General features: G+C 39.3%; 1 protein-coding gene and 1 long non-coding RNA gene across 2 annotated transcripts in view; one reads left to right on the top strand and one right to left on the bottom strand.

Annotated features, from left to right (window-relative positions):
- LOC308084438 (uncharacterized protein) overlaps nucleotides 1-15,965 on the top strand; it is a 44,908-nt gene extending 28,943 nt beyond the window's left edge. The window contains exons 1-7 of the mRNA XM_080427096.1: nucleotides 10,277-10,340; nucleotides 12,111-12,215; nucleotides 12,344-12,412; nucleotides 12,715-12,753; nucleotides 12,862-13,014; nucleotides 14,551-14,690; nucleotides 15,004-15,965. Of these exons, the coding sequence (XP_080283222.1) occupies nucleotides 12,179-12,215; nucleotides 12,344-12,412; nucleotides 12,715-12,753; nucleotides 12,862-13,014; nucleotides 14,551-14,690; nucleotides 15,004-15,228 (663 nt within the window). The 5' untranslated portion in view covers nucleotides 10,277-10,340; nucleotides 12,111-12,178 and the 3' untranslated portion in view covers nucleotides 15,229-15,965. Of the gene's footprint in view, nucleotides 10,341-12,110; nucleotides 12,216-12,343; nucleotides 12,413-12,714; nucleotides 12,754-12,861; nucleotides 13,015-14,550; nucleotides 14,691-15,003 lie in introns of the transcript that reaches the window.
- LOC308083385 overlaps nucleotides 1-17,715 on the bottom strand; it is a 112,863-nt gene that overhangs the window by 35,429 nt on the left and 59,719 nt on the right. Inside the window, exon 2 of the long non-coding RNA XR_013932995.1 lies at nucleotides 12,121-12,150. This is a non-coding gene — a long non-coding RNA (uncharacterized lncRNA). The remainder of the gene's footprint in view (nucleotides 1-12,120; nucleotides 12,151-17,715) is intronic.

Raw genomic sequence — 17,715 nt, 5'->3', positions numbered from 1 at the left:
TATACAGTATGTCACGAGGAAAACTTGAGAGTATATCTGTTTTCCATTAGAACAGATTGAAAATAACTTCATACTTTAACCACATTTAACCACTTGAATCCCAGCATCCCTATTAGGGAACATCCGCCTAAAATAGCCGATCTACAAGCTCAGAACACATCACAAAGTGACGCCTTCTGAGCTTGTAGATCGTCTTCAAGGGATTTAGTGTAAATCCCTTGATTTGTAGATTGAAAAAGAACACACCAAGTACAGTGCAACTCAGGTCCATTTTACTAAGTATAGAGGGCTTAAGTGGTTAAACTGAAGTGATATTGGTAAATTACACATTTTATCTACCGTAAGTACGTATTCTGGGCACCCTGGACTTGCGTCACGGCACCCACTTTGAGAAACCCTGGCCTAGCCTACACAGTAACTCTGAAAATGGCTGTATTGCGCTTAAAGTTTCCCAAAGTTATCAGTAAAAAGCTTTAAGATCAACACCCTTGCTGTGAAGTTTTGGGCAGTGATTAACTGGTGGGATAGCTAGCATTCAGGTCTATACATTATAATTTTAACAAAAGGTGTCGCGGTGGTCCACACCATAAAGTTTGTTTTTGTTTCTGAGTATGAGAGCTGCTCATTGCCCCTTGGGGATGAATAAAGCAGTGGTGGAAAAAGTACTCAAATGTTTTATTTAAGTAAAATACTGCGAAAGTAAAAGTCCGGAATCAAAAATGTACTTGAGTAAAAGTACAAGAGTATTAGTATCAAAATGTACTTAAAGTACCAAAAGCCGAAAGTACTCATTATGCATAATGTCCCATTTCACATGTTTTCAAATGTATAATGTATTTGAAAATAGCAGACCTACAAACTCACAATGCATAGCTTGTAGATCGTCAAAATCTACAAGTAACTAGTAACTAAAGTTTTCAAATAATTCTAGTGGAATAAAAGTTGTGAGCTTGTAGATCGTCTATTTTCAAATGGCTGAAATGTATTTAGAGCTGAAGTGGGTAATGTATTTTTTGTAATAATAATCAAAATCTACAAAGTAACTAAAGTTTTCAAATAATTCTAGTGGAATAAAAGTACAATATTTGCCTCTCAGATGTAGTGGAGTAGAAGTAAAAGTATTGGAAATACTCAAGTAAAGTACAAATACACCAAAATTGTACTTAAGTACAGTACTTGTACAAGCTGTACTGGACAAGCTGTTCCCTGTGTAAAATTCTCAGAAACAGCCTCATTGTCACTCAAAACCACACTTGTCATCTTCAGCAAGTTAACACCCGGAAAACACTGAATAACACAGTGAACAACACAGAATAACACAGCTATTTTCAAGTGGAGGAAATGAGGCTAACACGTGCGGGAAACTCTGTGTGAGTGTGTTTGGGGGTGGGGGGCTGTGGGCAGAAGAGTGCATGCACGGCTGGTGTCAATACAGTGTGGTAAATGACACCATTTCAAATATTCAGAATCAATAACAAATGTATTTCCGACAACACTAAATCTGATGGCTGCACACATTAGGAGTGAGTTTAACCAATGCCCACTGGGTATACCTATGTGTATACTATACCCTCCCCTACAACACTGTCTGGTTGTATGCAAAACTGTTTCAACAGGAAATTGAGCTTTCCTGAGCATAGCAGACACTACATTTGTTGTGACCTTTAGGCTTCTGTCGTGTCAATAAGCGGGATCCTGTTCAATGAGGAAATTATATATATATATATATATATATATATATATATATATATAATATGAATTTAATAAAGGATGTTGGGTGTAGGTGGGATAGTGGAGAGAAGAGAGACATGGAGGTGTATTTGACATTCAAATCAGCTTATTTAAAAATAATAGTCAGGACTCAGGAGATCTGAACTGGTGCGCCTCCGTGAGAGTAAAGTCAAGCTACAGCAGCGATGCACCAGCACCGCACATTCTCTATAGAAGGTAAATACATACGTGTGCTAGATGTTATAGGCTACCACCCCTTTTATTGATTTTATTTTTTTAAATTGAGAGAGAAACTAATGTGATGAAACTTTGAAATCCCACTGGATCACTCTCTGTGAAAAGTGGATGATGATGATGATGATGATGATGATGACATTTTCATTAGGCCTAAGGGATTTATTTGCACACACTACGTCATTATTCATAGAGCCTACATTATTTGTGGTTGTGTGAAGTTGCTGATGTCTTGTTCTCAGCTACATCTTCAGAGATGCAGAAGGACAGTTTAAAAGATGGATGTTGGATCAAGAACAAGGACGACGACTTTCTAGTTCTACGGGATGGAGACCAGTTATGTTATGAACAACTAGACAACAGTCAGCGTCGGTCATCTGGTAAGATTTCAGCATCTGGACAGTGCTACATTCATATTTTGATTCAAACGCCTTCTGCTGTGTACAGGAATTGAGCCAGTGCTACCCTATCCAATACCCAGGTCCTCTACACCCAATTAAGATTTTGGCAAAGTTTCTGCTCTGAATATTTAAATATGTATGTGTTGCTCATATCATTTTAAAAATGTATAATTTAACACTGAATAACGCTGTTGGACCGATCATATGAAACTTTGCACGCACATTCCCAATAGGCTCTGAGTCTGTGCATGACTGTTAGTTCCCTTTTCCAGAAGGTGTCATTACCGTTTCCTGTTCCGGGTCACTTTCTCAAAGCTTTGTTTGATTGGCTATCAAAATTGAACTGGACACACGACACCTTCATAATGTGTTTTCACAATGTGTCAGTCCATGTTTGCAAAGTATAGTAAGTTAGTAACTATAGCTGTCACATGACTGTAGCGAAAAAATTACAATATTTGCCTCCGATATGTAGTAGAGTAGAAGTATAAAGTATCATAAACCCCTGGGGCACCTGGTCACCAGAGAAAACGTTGTCACTGTACGTTTCTGCGAAGAACAAATAACGTTGTTTACCTTTTGATTTTTTAGACTGTGTATTCAAAATCCCGACCTACCGAAGAGCAAACGTTCATGAGCGGGGGAAGGTAGTACTACTGTACACCACCAAAGATGACAAATACAAAGTCGTGGGCTGTGATCAACAAGGTGAAGTTAAAGTGGAAAGCCTGGTGAGTGTGCAGCATTGCTCAGCACTGCTCTGAGACACTGTTGTGTCTAAACTCTAAACCCATTCACATCTTTTTTTCTTTTTTTGGAAGGTTGTTATCTTTTAGTAGAATGAGGCTTAAATATTGGTGTCAGTGATGGTAGCAAACTGTCCCTGAAACACGAAAATGCGTTAATTACATAGACATTATAAAAAAATAATTAAATATAAATGAAGCACTTATCAAAGAAAGTTACAAATTGCTTTACAGAAAACTGAAATATTCTCATATTTATAGGTTTCTATCTTTCTTCTTTTCGTATGATTCTGTAGGACAGTCTTCCAAATGAAAGTGGGGATAATGAAGACACGTTTTTGTTCTTCTTGAGGGATGTCAAGAGAAGTTGCAAAATCTACAAATTTGTGCCATTTCTTTGTCGCTCCCACGTCTTGGCATTTGATGATGACGACTCTCCGATCAAAATGGTCACGCATGCACAGACAGATGAAGTAGATGAACGTATTAACATGTCTGTACATGGGATCTCGCTGATTATTGAGTGAGTCAGCAGAACTTCAATTTACAATTTTATTTATGATCAAATATAGATTTTGGGGGGCACGGTGGCGCAGTCGGTAGCACTGTCACAGCTAGAATCAGTGTCCAAATCAGTTGTGTATCCACGACTGACATTAAGGAATAAAAAAAGTAAAGATTGATACAACTACTAGTAGTTGACTATTGACTTACTGTAAGTGTGTGACTGTTTAATCACAGTGAAGATTTCCCCTATAGAGGTTGTGCCCTCTTGAATGACAAACCAAACCTTTATAGGAATAAACATACTGTATTCAGGATTGTTTTATTCAGGTATTTCCACTTTGTTCGGACAGGAAAGCGCAGGCAGACAACTGTTTTAGCCAGCGTGTAGTATAGTTAGGACCACTCTCCAAACATTTTTCTATTTATTTGAAAGCACAGTGCTTTACCTTCAACACTTGGTTGTTCCACAAATACATTTTGGTTAGTAGCAGGACATAAACATGAAACATGACAATTTTCTAAGGCACATTAGATTGAAAAAGTAAAATGACCAAGGAGGAGTTGTCATGCAGACAGTAGAGTTTATCTGTTACAGCTGAGCAAACAGCTCATACAGGTACAGGTGTCAAAATATTGTTTTATCAAAGCCATAGGTTCAATGCTTTCATTCAAAATGGAATTTATACATGCAAAAATTGGTTCCTCTTTTCACTTCAATAAATTATGAACAAATTCAAAAAATGTCAGAATCAAAATGTTTTGAGGTAATTTCTGAGCAAAAAAAAAAGCTAATAGAGAATGAATGTTGCTTTCCTATCGCTGCACCTTATGTATATCTCTGTTACTATATCTGCTGCTATTTTACCTGTCTCATTCCATTGCCATTTGTTATAACCATGCACCTTATGTATATATTTTACTTTACGCATATCAGTCATATCTGACATATCTGATCTGGGGTTTTTACACCTGTAAACCTGTGATGTGACAATAAAGAAGCTATTTTTGGATCATTCTGACATCCAGGGTAGAATTCTAACCCGCACAATTCCTAAAATTGCTAAAATTAGACAGACCAATCCACAGAAATGTCAGCGCCAATACTCCACTCTGCAGAATGAAAATAAAGCTGTGCCATCTATCTATTCATTCAGGAAAGCTGTCTCTGTCTGTCTGTATGTTTTTCGAGTTTTTGAATTGTATTTATTTGCACACACACAAACAAAAAATTTTTATCTGCCCCGGGCACTGTCCGACTGATGGACATCAAACTCGGCATGTGTCATTATGACCTGGGGAAGTGTTGTGCCGAGTGGGAATTCGGTCGGACCAGCAGTTGTCCAGATCCCAAAATCCACTTATGTCTGTCTCTGTCTGTGTTAGTGTGTAGGGGGTTGCAGGCATCAGTTTCCTTGATTGGCCCACACAACATATCTTGTTTTGTGTGCCAATATATCTAATATCTAAGATATTTGTGGGTCTTTTTCTGCCTTTATTGATAGGAACAGTAGACTGACAGTCTACTGTCAGTCTACTGGGGAGAGAGATGGGGGGTGACACGCAGCAAAGGTCGTCAGGATCGGGAGTCGAACCCGTGACACGCTGTCAGGCTGGATTACCAGCCTAGGTGCCCAGGCGGATACGCCAGCCATCCAGGCCTCATGCTGAATTGATGAATCATTATTCTGTCAAATTCTAAATTCTAATATTTACACTGCGGGGAGACTATAGCCTCATTTTCAGAGAAGATTTCAACTTCAAGACCAGATCTTCTGCATCAAACAGGAAAAAGAAAAAAACCTGTTATACTCATAGACTCAAAAAAAATGGATATAGGCTACAGTACGTGTCATTCCCCAACTATTCATTTAGGAATGTATCCTGTATTATATCCATGTGAAAATTGAGGAAATGAAAGCGCCATAGAATCGATGTTAGAAAACATTTTAGTTTTTCCGCACAGCTGTAGGCAAAGAATGGCCATCAGACTGCAAAGACAAAGATGCCATGAGGTCAAGAGTCCAGGAGAACAATTTGAGTAAAACAAGCGAGAACACGACAGGGTCCCTCTGTTCCATTGACCACAGCCCTCCCTGAGAACACAAGCCTATGCATCATCATTAGCCTATAAGTCAAACTAAAGTCGGGGGAAAAACAAATAGTGTAACTTATTCTGGTACTTTTATTTCTGGGAACTCATCATCTGTGGTGTTTCCCTGGCTCCTGATTGCTGGCAGGACGTGGGATACATTGGCCCCCGCACTCACTTTATCCCTGCAACCAGGGTTCATCAATATGTCCATACACGGACAAATGTGTCCGTGGCAAGACTTGTCCTTGGCAAATTTTAGATTTTGTTTTGACAAATAATGTTCTTAATTTGATCATAACACCCAATTACTGAATGTCTCAGTCTCCAGGTGTTCTTCAGAATATGTGTGACACTGATTTACTATGACACTATGGCACATTATGAGTCCACCAGTACCTTTGTTCTCTAACTTTTTTTATTTTCAAGGACCCCCCTAACTCTGAGAGTGTACAAATGGAACCATACAGGTCCATTTGGTTCTATTTTTACACTCTCAGAGTTACAGACCTATAATGGTCAACCTTGACCACCTTCAAGTTACCCCGAAGGTCCCTCAACCCACTTAGAGGACGACAGCACTAGTAGTATACATATAGGGCTAACTCTGTTTCTGGTCATATTTTTACTGTATGTCCATGGCAAAAATAGACTTTTTACAAACATTTCCACCACAAGCCGGCATGGCGATGAACCCTGCCTGCAACCAACAGAGGTTGTTGGAACAAGACAGAATTATTCCCCTTTCCTATGTGTCTATGTGTCTATGGGTGAATTGATATGCATAACTAGCTACATCGTTTTTAACTATTTTTGATTGATTGGCGTTTTTGACAAAATACATATACTGTACATGAACATGCTCATCAAACTATGAACCTGGATGTGCCTGGAGTTCAAACAAGAAATGACAAAGTCATAATATACCCGCTTGCGGCAGGCTCATTGTGCAGAATGTCCCAGCCAATGCAACCGGGTGTTGTTAAAACATTTAGAACACGTGCACGCCTTCTCTGTTGCAGCCAGGCCATTATATCTTTGTAGGTTGCAGGTATGAGGGGATATAATTCCTTTGTCACTTACTTTAGGCCTATAGAGTAGGTCTACATGTACATAAAGGTTCGTCATCATCAGGACTGGAATACTTTTTAACTCCGTGGCATTATGAACGTCCGAGGATTATGCCTCTGTTCTGAACGATGTTGCCAGATTTGGCGAGAGAAATAAGCAACCAGGTCTATGAAAACAATCTCAAAAGAAACGACTATATATAGGCCACCCAAGCACTTTAAAGTTTAAACCTATATAGAAATACATTGAATATTTGAAAATAGCCGATCTACAAGCTCGTTGGGAGCTCGTAGATCGGCTAGAAAAATCTGGGAAAAAAATGTTTTGAAAATGTATGAATATTTTCCAAATTCACACAGATCTTGCATGGGGGGTTATATGTGACTGGGTACAATGCTTTATGCCGCAAGTTGGCATTTTTCAAAATTGGAACATATTTGAAGAAGATGTGATCATTTGAATCTGGTTATCTATAATAGTGCAAACTGAGATAATCCCTTCTAAAGAATTGTCACTTCGGAGCACCTCTCAGCTCCAGGTAATGGGCGTGAACAATGGGTAATTTATTCAGCCTAGCCACTCCTCTAATCACTCCCCCATTGACACCTTTCAGTCAGCTGTCCACTTTATTTAGTGCCAGGGACCCCCATAGAGGATCTGTGTTGTTAAAAAAAGGCATAATAAGTAATCATCATCATAATAGATTTAATAAAATATTTATTTGAAAATAGCAGATCTACAAGCTCACAATGCATGCTTGTAGATCGGCAATTTTCAAATTGCCGATGTAAGTAAATGTATTGATAAAATCCAGTGCTGGTGTTGTGCTGTGAGAGAAACAAGCTACGAGGTCTATGAAAACAAGCCCAAAAGAAACGACCAGTTTCGCCACTTGAGGTGAAATACATCAGCTATTTTCAAAAAGAGTCTTGAAAGCAAGGCCAAATAAGCAGTGGTGGGAAAAGTACTCAAATTCTCTACTTAAGTAAAAGTAGCAATACTGCAATATAAAAATACTCTGTTACAAGTAAAAGTCCAGAATTAAAAATGTACTTGAGTAAAAGTACAAAAGTATTGGCATCAAAATGTACTTGAAGTACCAAAAGTACTAAATATTTGAAAATAGTCACAACGCGTCGAATGTGAGCTTAAGTACAGTACTTGAGTAAATGTACTTACTTTCCACCACTGCAAATAAACGGCTACATGTCGTCGTGACGTCTTTGTTGAACTGGCGTTAGCACTTTGTTCATTTACAGCCTGTACATCTACATAAACGTTCAGATTTGCAATATGAAGTGCTTACCCCATGGCCACGGATGTTACACGTCATTTCGGGTGGGTCTAAGTACCCGTATCTTCCGTATTGTTAATTAAAAAGCATTTTATTCCGATCGGCGGCCATTTTCTCATAGAGTTATAATGTATCAGAGTGCATACACCCCCCAACCGCTACAGCCGCGTAGTTGAGAAAAACGGAGACAATGGCCACCAATCGGATCAAAATGCTGTTTATTCAACGATACGGAAGATACGGGTACTTATGAGGGCCCGTGTATAATTATAACACCCGTAGCCATGAGATAAGCACTTTATATTTGAAATCTGAACGTTTATGTAGATGTACGAGTTGTAAATGGAGAAATGCAAACAGCAGGTGTAAGTTCAACCATGACGCTTGACGTCAAGCTAACAATGCTAAAGTCGTCGACTAGCCTCGTCACTCCACCGTTGTTTTTGTCCACATCTACAGTGAAATTCTTCCATACAAACGAACATCGAGCGGCCTGTTGTTTAGCTGGAGCCGCCCTCACCAATAGCTTTTTGCAACATGTGAGCAACATCATTTCTTTGGTTTTAATGTCAATCATTAGCGTCCTGTCTCGGTCTCGCGCAACATAGCCGTTCATAGTATGGGGAAGTCTCAGGCTCCCAGTGGGGGTCCTCGGACCACCAGTGATTGCTTTGCGGGGGTCCCCAGGCCCCCTTGTATATCCGCTATAGCTTGAAGTGCTAATCTCTCTCTCTCTCTCTCTCTCTCTCTCTCTCTCTCTCTCTCTCTCTCTCTCTCTCTCTCTCTCTCTCCCCCCCCCCCCCCCCCCCTTAGCAGCTTAGCAGCTCTGTAGCCTGAGGCTAAGTAAGATGCAATGGTGTAAGGAGCGTGGATTGCCTTCGGGAGGGGAAGTGCTGGGAGGGGCGAGGGGAGGCGGGTGCTGCAAAGGAGGAGAGGCATTGGCTTAAACGGGAAAGTGTCCCCATTGGCGTAAAGTAGTGAAGGACAGCCAGGACAGCCAATGACAAATAGGTGTCGCATAGGTGTCAAGTGGCCCAGCCTGTCTGTAGACCCGCCAGCTTTCAGCAAGCGGGTAAAAAGACAGAGACAAGACAGGATTCATTCTCCCCCTTATAGTTGTTTCTATGGGTGAATTGAGATTCATAGCTAGTTCATAGTTTTCATCTATGAACCTGGCTGTGCCTAGATGAGTCATTCACATTCACAAGTACATGTCCTTCTTCACCCCTTCTTCACCCCTTCTTCACAACCTGGATTACAACAGGGCCTCTTATTATTTCTGATAGATGTCACTAAATGAGAGCTTTGTAATAGCAATACTCCACATGTGGTTCAGCACAACCTCTAGAGGTCACCACAACAGGGTATATCATCTCTAGATCTAGATAGAACTTTAGTCTTTCTTTCTGTCAGACAGATAGATCACCTAATCATGTCAGCCAATACAACACTCTCATGCACACTCTCATAACCTTAACACATTGAATGCCAAGAACGCATATATGCGTTCTTTGCGTTCTTTAGAATCCATCACTTGTGTGCCAAGAACGCATATATGCGTTTTTTGAAAAACATTTTACTTTTTTTTTTTTTTTTTTGACCCAAAGACCAAGGAGATATGATTTTTTTGAAGATTTAGACTCCCATCCACTTCCTTGTTAACTTAAAACTTAAAACTTCTGTATCTCGGCTCCTGAGTACTTTTTTTTTCTCAATGAAAAATCTCTGGCATAAAACAGCTAAAAAATCTGAAATAACTCTGGCATTCAAGGCATACATGTAGATTCACATAAGCCTTTAACCACTTTCACTCTGGCGTCCCTATTTCAGGTATGTCATTACTCATTATAGGCAAACATTTTCTAAAACATTTTTTATTTTTTTCATGTTGAAAATGTTTCGTTTTTTTATATATATATTTCAATGTTGCCAAATTGCCATGGCCATTGCCAATCCATGATAAGATAGCAGCACCAACTCGAGGGAGTGAAGAGGGACAGTCAACGAGAGAGACAGAGAGAGAGAGAGGGAGTGAGCGAAGGAGAGAGATGTTTCCTCCACAATTTAAATATTAAAAAACATGGGCTGGGTTGGGTTTTAGCACCCGTGAGCACGAGCATAACGAGCATAGCGTACTTCCTGTTTATGGACTCTTGAACTACTTACATATGTCCTGTAGCCACTCAGATGGCTGTAGCAGCATAGCAGTCATCAGCTCCTCAGTCTACGTGCTGTTGTTCCTTTTCCTGCAAGACAAAGCAACGACTGTGAGTATGGTTAAGTTTGATTATGCGTAATGGCAAATTATTTTGTGTCGTTTTGTATATTTGCACTGTTTTTTTGTGCTAGGCTAGCTCTTGTACTGTCTGTCTAAGCTATGTGTGTAGTATTAGTAGCCTAGCCCAGTGGAAACTTTATTTTATTTTTATTTATTTATTTTATTTTTTTAAATTTAGAGTACCCAAATTATTTTTACCGCTTTTTCTCCCCAATTTAGTCGTTATGCCAATTGATTCCTCCTCACACACATTTCTGTGTTGTCACTGCTTTTTGTATCCTACTGACTCACCTGCCAGTGAGGAGCCCCCACCAGGAGGACGTACAGTAGAGCCTTCGTCCTACTCCTCCCACCCAACACTCCCCGCTGACAGGTGCCGCCCAAGCCCGTAGAAGTATGTGCAATGACCGACATCACCCTGCCCGCCCGGCTTCCCTCCCCCGAACACGGGCCAATTGTGTTCATGTAGACGCTCGAAAAAACTTGTTTTTGACCCCTGAAAATTACTTTTTCATCCAATGCACCCCTGAACAACGACGTTAATTTTTTTAACCTCATGTCATATAACGGCACGTACAAATTAAAATCTTGAGAAAATATCTGTTTTCCATTTGAAATAACTTTTGCCACATTTAACCCTGGCCTAGCCTACAGTACACAGTAACTCTGAAAATGACTGTATTGTGCTTAAAGTTTCCCAAAGTTATCAGTAAAAAAACAAGATCAACACCCTTGCCGTGAAGTTTTGGGGAGTGATTAACTGGTGGGATAGCTATAGCATCATCTGGTCTATGCATTATAATTCTTTACAAAAGGTGTCACGGTGCATGATCCACACTGCCCATCATTAAGTCTGTTTCTGAGTATGAGAGCTGCTCTAACACCTTAATTTCCCCTCTGGGATGAATAAAGTACTTATACCTAAAGGAACAACGCCCTAGTGTAAATAATTCTCAGAAACAGCCTCATATTTGTCACTCAAAACCGCACTTGTAATCTTCAACAAGTTAACACCCGCAAAACACTGAATAACACAGTGTCAGTGACAGCTATTTCCAAGTGGAGGAAATGATACTCAAGTGAGAGCTGAGTACAGCACTTTGAGCAAGAGGTGATGCTGTGGGAAGCTCTCTCTGTGTGTGTGTGTGTGTGTGTGTGTGTGTGTGTGGGGGGGGAGTGTACGCACAGCTGGTGTCAATACAGTGTGGTAAATGACACCATTTCAAATATTCAGAATCAATAGCAAATGTATTTCCGACAATTTTCTGCTATTTTTTTTTTAGAAAAATCATGGAAATGTGTGCAAATCTTTAGTTTGAATATATACGTACAGTATATAGTTTTTTAAAGCGAAAGTTTTTAACAGAAATCTTTGCTTTTGGAGATTTTACAAATGTCTTCTAAATCCTAACAGTAATTCTTTTCCTAAAGTTTTTTTTTTTCTTTTTACTTATGTTGCTATATTATCAATGATTTTCAAACTTTTTTCATGTCAAGGACCCCCAAATGAATATGTATTTGTCCGCGGACCCCCTCCCATCTAAAAATATTTTGTTCCAGGGACCCCCAAAAACAAAGATTTGAGTTCAAATGTATATAAAATATTTGCACACATTTTCACGATTTTTCTAAAAATGGCAGATCTACAAGCCCATAGCGCGGCACTCGGTGCCGCGCTATGAGCTTGTATATCTGCTATTTTTGAATAGCCATAGAAATCTTAAAATGACACACATGCGTTCCCTTCCCGGCCTTAAAGGGTTAATAACAATACAGTCAGAAGACCTGAACTGGTGAACCTCCGTGAGAGCAAAGTCAACCGCAGCAATGAACTGTGACTGTGACTTCACAAGCTGTATTGAAGGTAAATACGTGTGCTAGATGTTATAGGCTACCACCCTTTTGGCACAATTAGATTTCTTGATTTATTTATTTTTTGAGAAACTAATGGGATGAATTTGCCTTGCAACTCCACTGGATTACTCTGAAAAGTGGATGATGATGATGATGATGATAATGATGATGACGATGACGATGACGATGAAGATGATGACTGCGAAGGTAATTACATTTTCATTAGGCCTATGTGATTTATTTGCACACACACTTACACGCAACACCTTCATAATGTGTTTCCACAATGTATCAGTTAATGTTTGCAAAGTAAACAGTAACCGAAGCTGTCACATAATTGTAGTGGAGTTAAAAGGACAATATTTGCCTCCGATATGCAGTAGAGTAGAAGTATAAAGTATCATAGACTCCTGGGGCACCTGGTCGCCAGAGAAAACGTTGGCACTGTGTTTCTGAAAAGCACAAGCAGCGTTCAAACTGGACGTTTTTAATCCCTTTGGCACAATTAGATTTCTTTGATGATGATGATGAAGATGATGACGACGAAGGTAATTACATTTTCATTAGGCCTATGTGATTTATTTTCACACACACTAAGTCATTATTTATATACAGAATTTATGGCTGTGTGAAGTTGCAGTATGTGTTGTTCTCAGCTACATCTTCAGATATACAGCACAACGGTTTCATATCAACTGGAGCCCCTCGTGAATGGTGGATCAAGAACAAGGACAACTATGTTCTAGTGCTACGGGATGGAGACCAGTTATGTTATGAAAAGCGATCCAAAAGTCAGCTGTTGTCATCTGGTAAGATTTCAGCATCTGGACAGTGCTTCATTCATATTTTGATTCAAATCCCTTCTACTGTGTAAAGGAATTGACCATACTATACTGATTAAAATAAGTCTTATTTTTTTGCCTATCCGATACCCAGGCCCTCTACACCAATTAACATGTTGGCAAAGTTTCTGCTCTGAAAATGAGTGTTTATTTAAATATTTATGTGTTGCTCAAATAATTTTAAAAACGTATAATTTAACGCTGAATAACGCTGTTGGACTGATCATATGAAACTTTGCACACACATTCATAATAGGCTCTGTGCATGACCTTTTCCAGAAGGTGGCATTTCTGTTTCCTGTTCACTTTCTCATAGCTTTGTTTGATCGGCTCAGCAACAGACTTGAACTGGACACACAACACCTTCATAATGTTTTCCACAATTTATGAGTTCATGTTTGCAAAGTAAACAGTAACTGAAGCTGTCACATAATTGTACTGGAGTTAAAAGGACAATATTTGCCTCCGATATGCAGTAGAGTAGAAGTATAAATTATCATAGACTCCTGGGGCACCTGGTCGCCAGAGAAAACGTTGGCACTGTATGTTTCTGAAAAGCAAAAGAAGCGTTGAAATTGGACGTTTTTAATCCCAGAAAAACGTTGCGTGTCAACGTGTCTAGATGCGGCCCATGTTGACTTAATTCTAGATAGAAAGAATCTCATCCAAAGTATATAACTACTATATAAAAATAGGGGGGCCATAGCTGAGTGGTTAGGGAGCCAGAGGCCCTGGTTGCCCAAGGTACGATTCCAGGCCACGCCAGCATATGTGTCGATGAAATGAAATTTGTCCCTGAGCAAGACTCTTAAGACCCTAATTGCTCACAGGCTCTCATTGGAAACAAGCCCGCAAGGACTTTCATGAACGTCCTGTTAAAAGGAATTATCCTTATCCTTATCCTTATAACTAACCCTAAACCTAACCCTGAACCTATGCCTAATCCGTGGCCATGACATTGAACATTGAATGCAATGTGTCAGTGGTTTGCACAAACGGTGCAATGGTAATGTTTCTTCTCTGGCGATTGGGTTGCCTGGGGGACCCTGGTCAACTGAAGTATATAGGTTTTAAGTGGTTAATGCTGCTCAGCAATATATTGTAAAGTGGCTGCTCAAACCTATTTAACTCATTGAGTGCCATTAACGTGTTTCACGTGTTTTTGAAAAAAATAGAAAAAAATAATAATAATAATAATAATCCTTTTTGTACCCAAGATATCATTATCTGAAGATTTGCAGCTCCATCCACTCCTTGTTTAACTTATAACTGATAAAGGCTGTATCTCACTTCCTAAGCACTTTTTTTTTACTTTGAAAAAAATAAAAAAATAAAAATCGTAATGGCCAGAAATAGATAATAATAATGTGGGCACTCAATGAGTTAACATTTATTTTTGCCAATTTGTCACAATATTTTGTATTTTCATATTGTTTGCAATACTGTAAATCACTGGTGTGCTGTAAAAGATTTAATGTTTTTGTTTCCCTTTTCTTTTTTTAGACTGTGTATTCAGAATCCAGAAATACAAAAGAAGGCACATGAATAAGTCGGGGAGGGGAGTAGTACTCTACACCACCAAAGATGACAAAAAAAAAGTTGTGTGCTGTGATGACCAAGGTGGAGTTGAAGTGAAAAGCCTGGTGAGTGTGCAGCACTATTCAACACTGCTCAGAGACACTGTTGTGTCTAAACTCTAAACCCATTCACATCTTTATTTTATTTTCTTTGGCAGGTTATTATCTTTTAGTAGAGTGGGGCTTAAATAGTGGTGTTAATGATGGTAGCAAACTGTCCCTGAAACACAAAGGATGCTTTAATTAAATAGACATTATAAAATAATAATTATAATAATACATTTATAAAGCACTTATCGAAACAAAGTTACAAATTGCTTTACAGAAAACTGAAATATTCTCATATTTGTAGGTTTTTTCTTTTCCTGTGATTCTGTAGGACATTCTTCCAAATGAAATTGGTGATGATGGAGACACTTTTTTGTTCTTCTTGAAGAAGAAGGAAATTTGCAACACCTACAACTTTATCCCATTTCGTTGTGACTCCCACGTCTTGGGATTTGATCATGATGCTACCGACTCTCAGATCAAACTGGTGGCGCTTCCACAGGAAGATGAAGTAGATGAATATACTCACATGTCTCTGTTTGAGAAACTGGTATGATCAAGGCTACATACATTCCCAAAATGCATTCCAGACCAATAACCCATGTCGCAAATACCGCCATCTTGGATATCCCCAACTGCATTATGGGTATGTGCAAAGCCTTATGGGTGTAATAAGTTCCACCCGCATCTCAGCCGCTTTGATAGGCTTTGGCTGTAGTGGGATGACACACGCGGACGATCAATTCAGTTACTAGTTACTAGCAGATATAAATGATTACATTATAAAACATACATTAACCACTTTAGCATTAACCACCTTTTTTATACGTAGGTTTTTTTAATCTACAAGCTCACAACGTGTCGCATCGTGACGCGTTGTGAGTTTGCAGATTGGCTATTTTCAAACATTTTAGTACTTTTACTTTTGGTACTTTAAGTATATTTTGATGACAATACTTTTGTACTTTTACTCAAGACATCCAGGTAACATTTTGAACACATGCCTTTTACTTGTAACAGGGTATTTTTATATTGTGGTATTGATACTTTTACTTAAGTAAAATATTTGAGTACTCAGTTAGACAGTAATAGGCATGATACTAAAAACAATAATATATGCAAACGAAATGGTTCCTCTTTTCACTTGAATGCAGTATGAACAAATAAAATAAAAAAACATTTCTTGAGGTCATTTCTGAGTACAGCAAAATATGCTTATAGAGAATGAATGTTGCTTTCCTATCACTGCTCCTTATGTATATCTCTGTTACTATATCTGCTGCTATTTTACCTGTCTCATTCCATTGCCATTTGTTCTAACCATGCACCTTATGTATATATTTTACTCTACGCATATCAGGTGTGTTTTATTTTTACACCTGTAAACCTGTGATGTGACAATAAAGAAGTTGAATTTGAAGAAGTTGATTATCTTTTTGGATCATTCTGACATCCAGGGTAGAATTCCGCACAATTCCTAAAATTGATCAAATTAGACAGACACCAATCCACAGAAATGTTAGGGCCAATACTCCTCTCTGCTGAACGAAAATATAGCTGTGCCATCTATCTATTAATTCACGAATGCTGTCTTTTTGTTTGTATGTCTGGTTTTTTTTTTTTCGTTTTTGAATTTTATTTATTTGCAAACAAACAAACAAAAAAAAGGATCTGTCCCGGGCATAATCCAGGCACCGTCCGAGTGATCGACATCAAACTCGGCGTGTGTCACCAATGACCCGGGGAAGTGTTGTGCCGAGTGGGAATCGGACCAGCAGTTGTCCAGATCCAAAAATCCACTTCTGTCTGTCGCTGTCTGTCTTAGTGTGTAGGGGGGTGCAGGCATCAGCTTCCTTGATTTTCCCACACAACATATCGGCTTCACGGATTGGCCAAGATTTGCGTCACGTTTGTGCCGCTGCAGCGATATAAGTAAATTGTTCATTAGAACTGAAGTTTGGCTTTAACATGTTATCACAAATGGAATCACCATCACAATATTGGTGGGGGAATCACAATTGAACATTCTTCTATAAATCTAAACATTGAGTCCTACTTTTTATTTTATTTTATTTTTGGTGATATGTTTCCATTTCATGCTATCATCACAATCAATCCATCTCCAAAATGATATGAAATTAAGTTTGGCCCATTATTTGCTAGTAAAGCAAACACTTTCATGACTAATCCAATAACTAATTATATATTACTTTTGAGTACAGTACCTACAATCAGTATCAACTGTAATCATAGCTAGGCGGCCTTTACCGGCCTAGTCTGCCTGCACACACGTCATGCGAAGTCCGGCCTCTCCTCTCCTCTCCTCTCCTCCCCTCCCCCTCTTTTTGTTGTTGCCAGACCCAGAGGGTCGGCCTACATGAGGCTTTGTCCCTATTTCGTCCATATATGGGGATAAATGTCTGTCCATCTTTTGTCCCTCTTTCGTCCATATATGGGGATGTCGGAATTGAATTCCTCTGTTCCTCTGCACACACGTCAAGCGAAGTCTGGCCATTCAGATTTCAACCACTAGGGGTCAGGCAGTACCAGACCCAAGGGGTCGGCCTACATTCCGTCCCTCTTTTCCTCTGCACACACGTCATGCGAAGTCCGGCCAGATTAAGCTCAGGCACTGGCATGAGTAAATAGGCATAGGGGATTATTCATGACATCACTGTCATGTCACAAGTACAAAGACAGATGCTATATATACTGTAAGACACAGCTTACAATTAGATCAACGATTAACCTTCCATTTCTAATATCCAGAAATATTGATTAATTCTATCATTTTTTCAATGGCAAAACACCACAGAGACACGAATGAAGACAGGTTAGACATTCCTGCATCAAAGAGGTCAGTTACATACTAGGATTTTATTCTGGGTCTGGCAAAACCAGGTCTCCTGGTCTTGTTTTGGTACGGTGGCTAAAATGTAGTAAGAGATGTAGATGTACAATAGCTCTGCACACATCGAGGCGAAGTCCGGCATAAACGTCATGCGAAGCCATGCCAGATCAGGCTGAGGGTCCGATAGGCAAA

The sequence above is a fragment of the Gymnoscopelus braueri genome, assembly GCF_963280865.1.
Source record: "Gymnoscopelus braueri genome assembly, chromosome: 4".
In the NCBI taxonomy this organism is placed as follows: domain Eukaryota; kingdom Metazoa; phylum Chordata; class Actinopteri; order Myctophiformes; family Myctophidae; genus Gymnoscopelus; species Gymnoscopelus braueri.
This window is presented reverse-complemented; position numbering and strand designations above follow the sequence as displayed.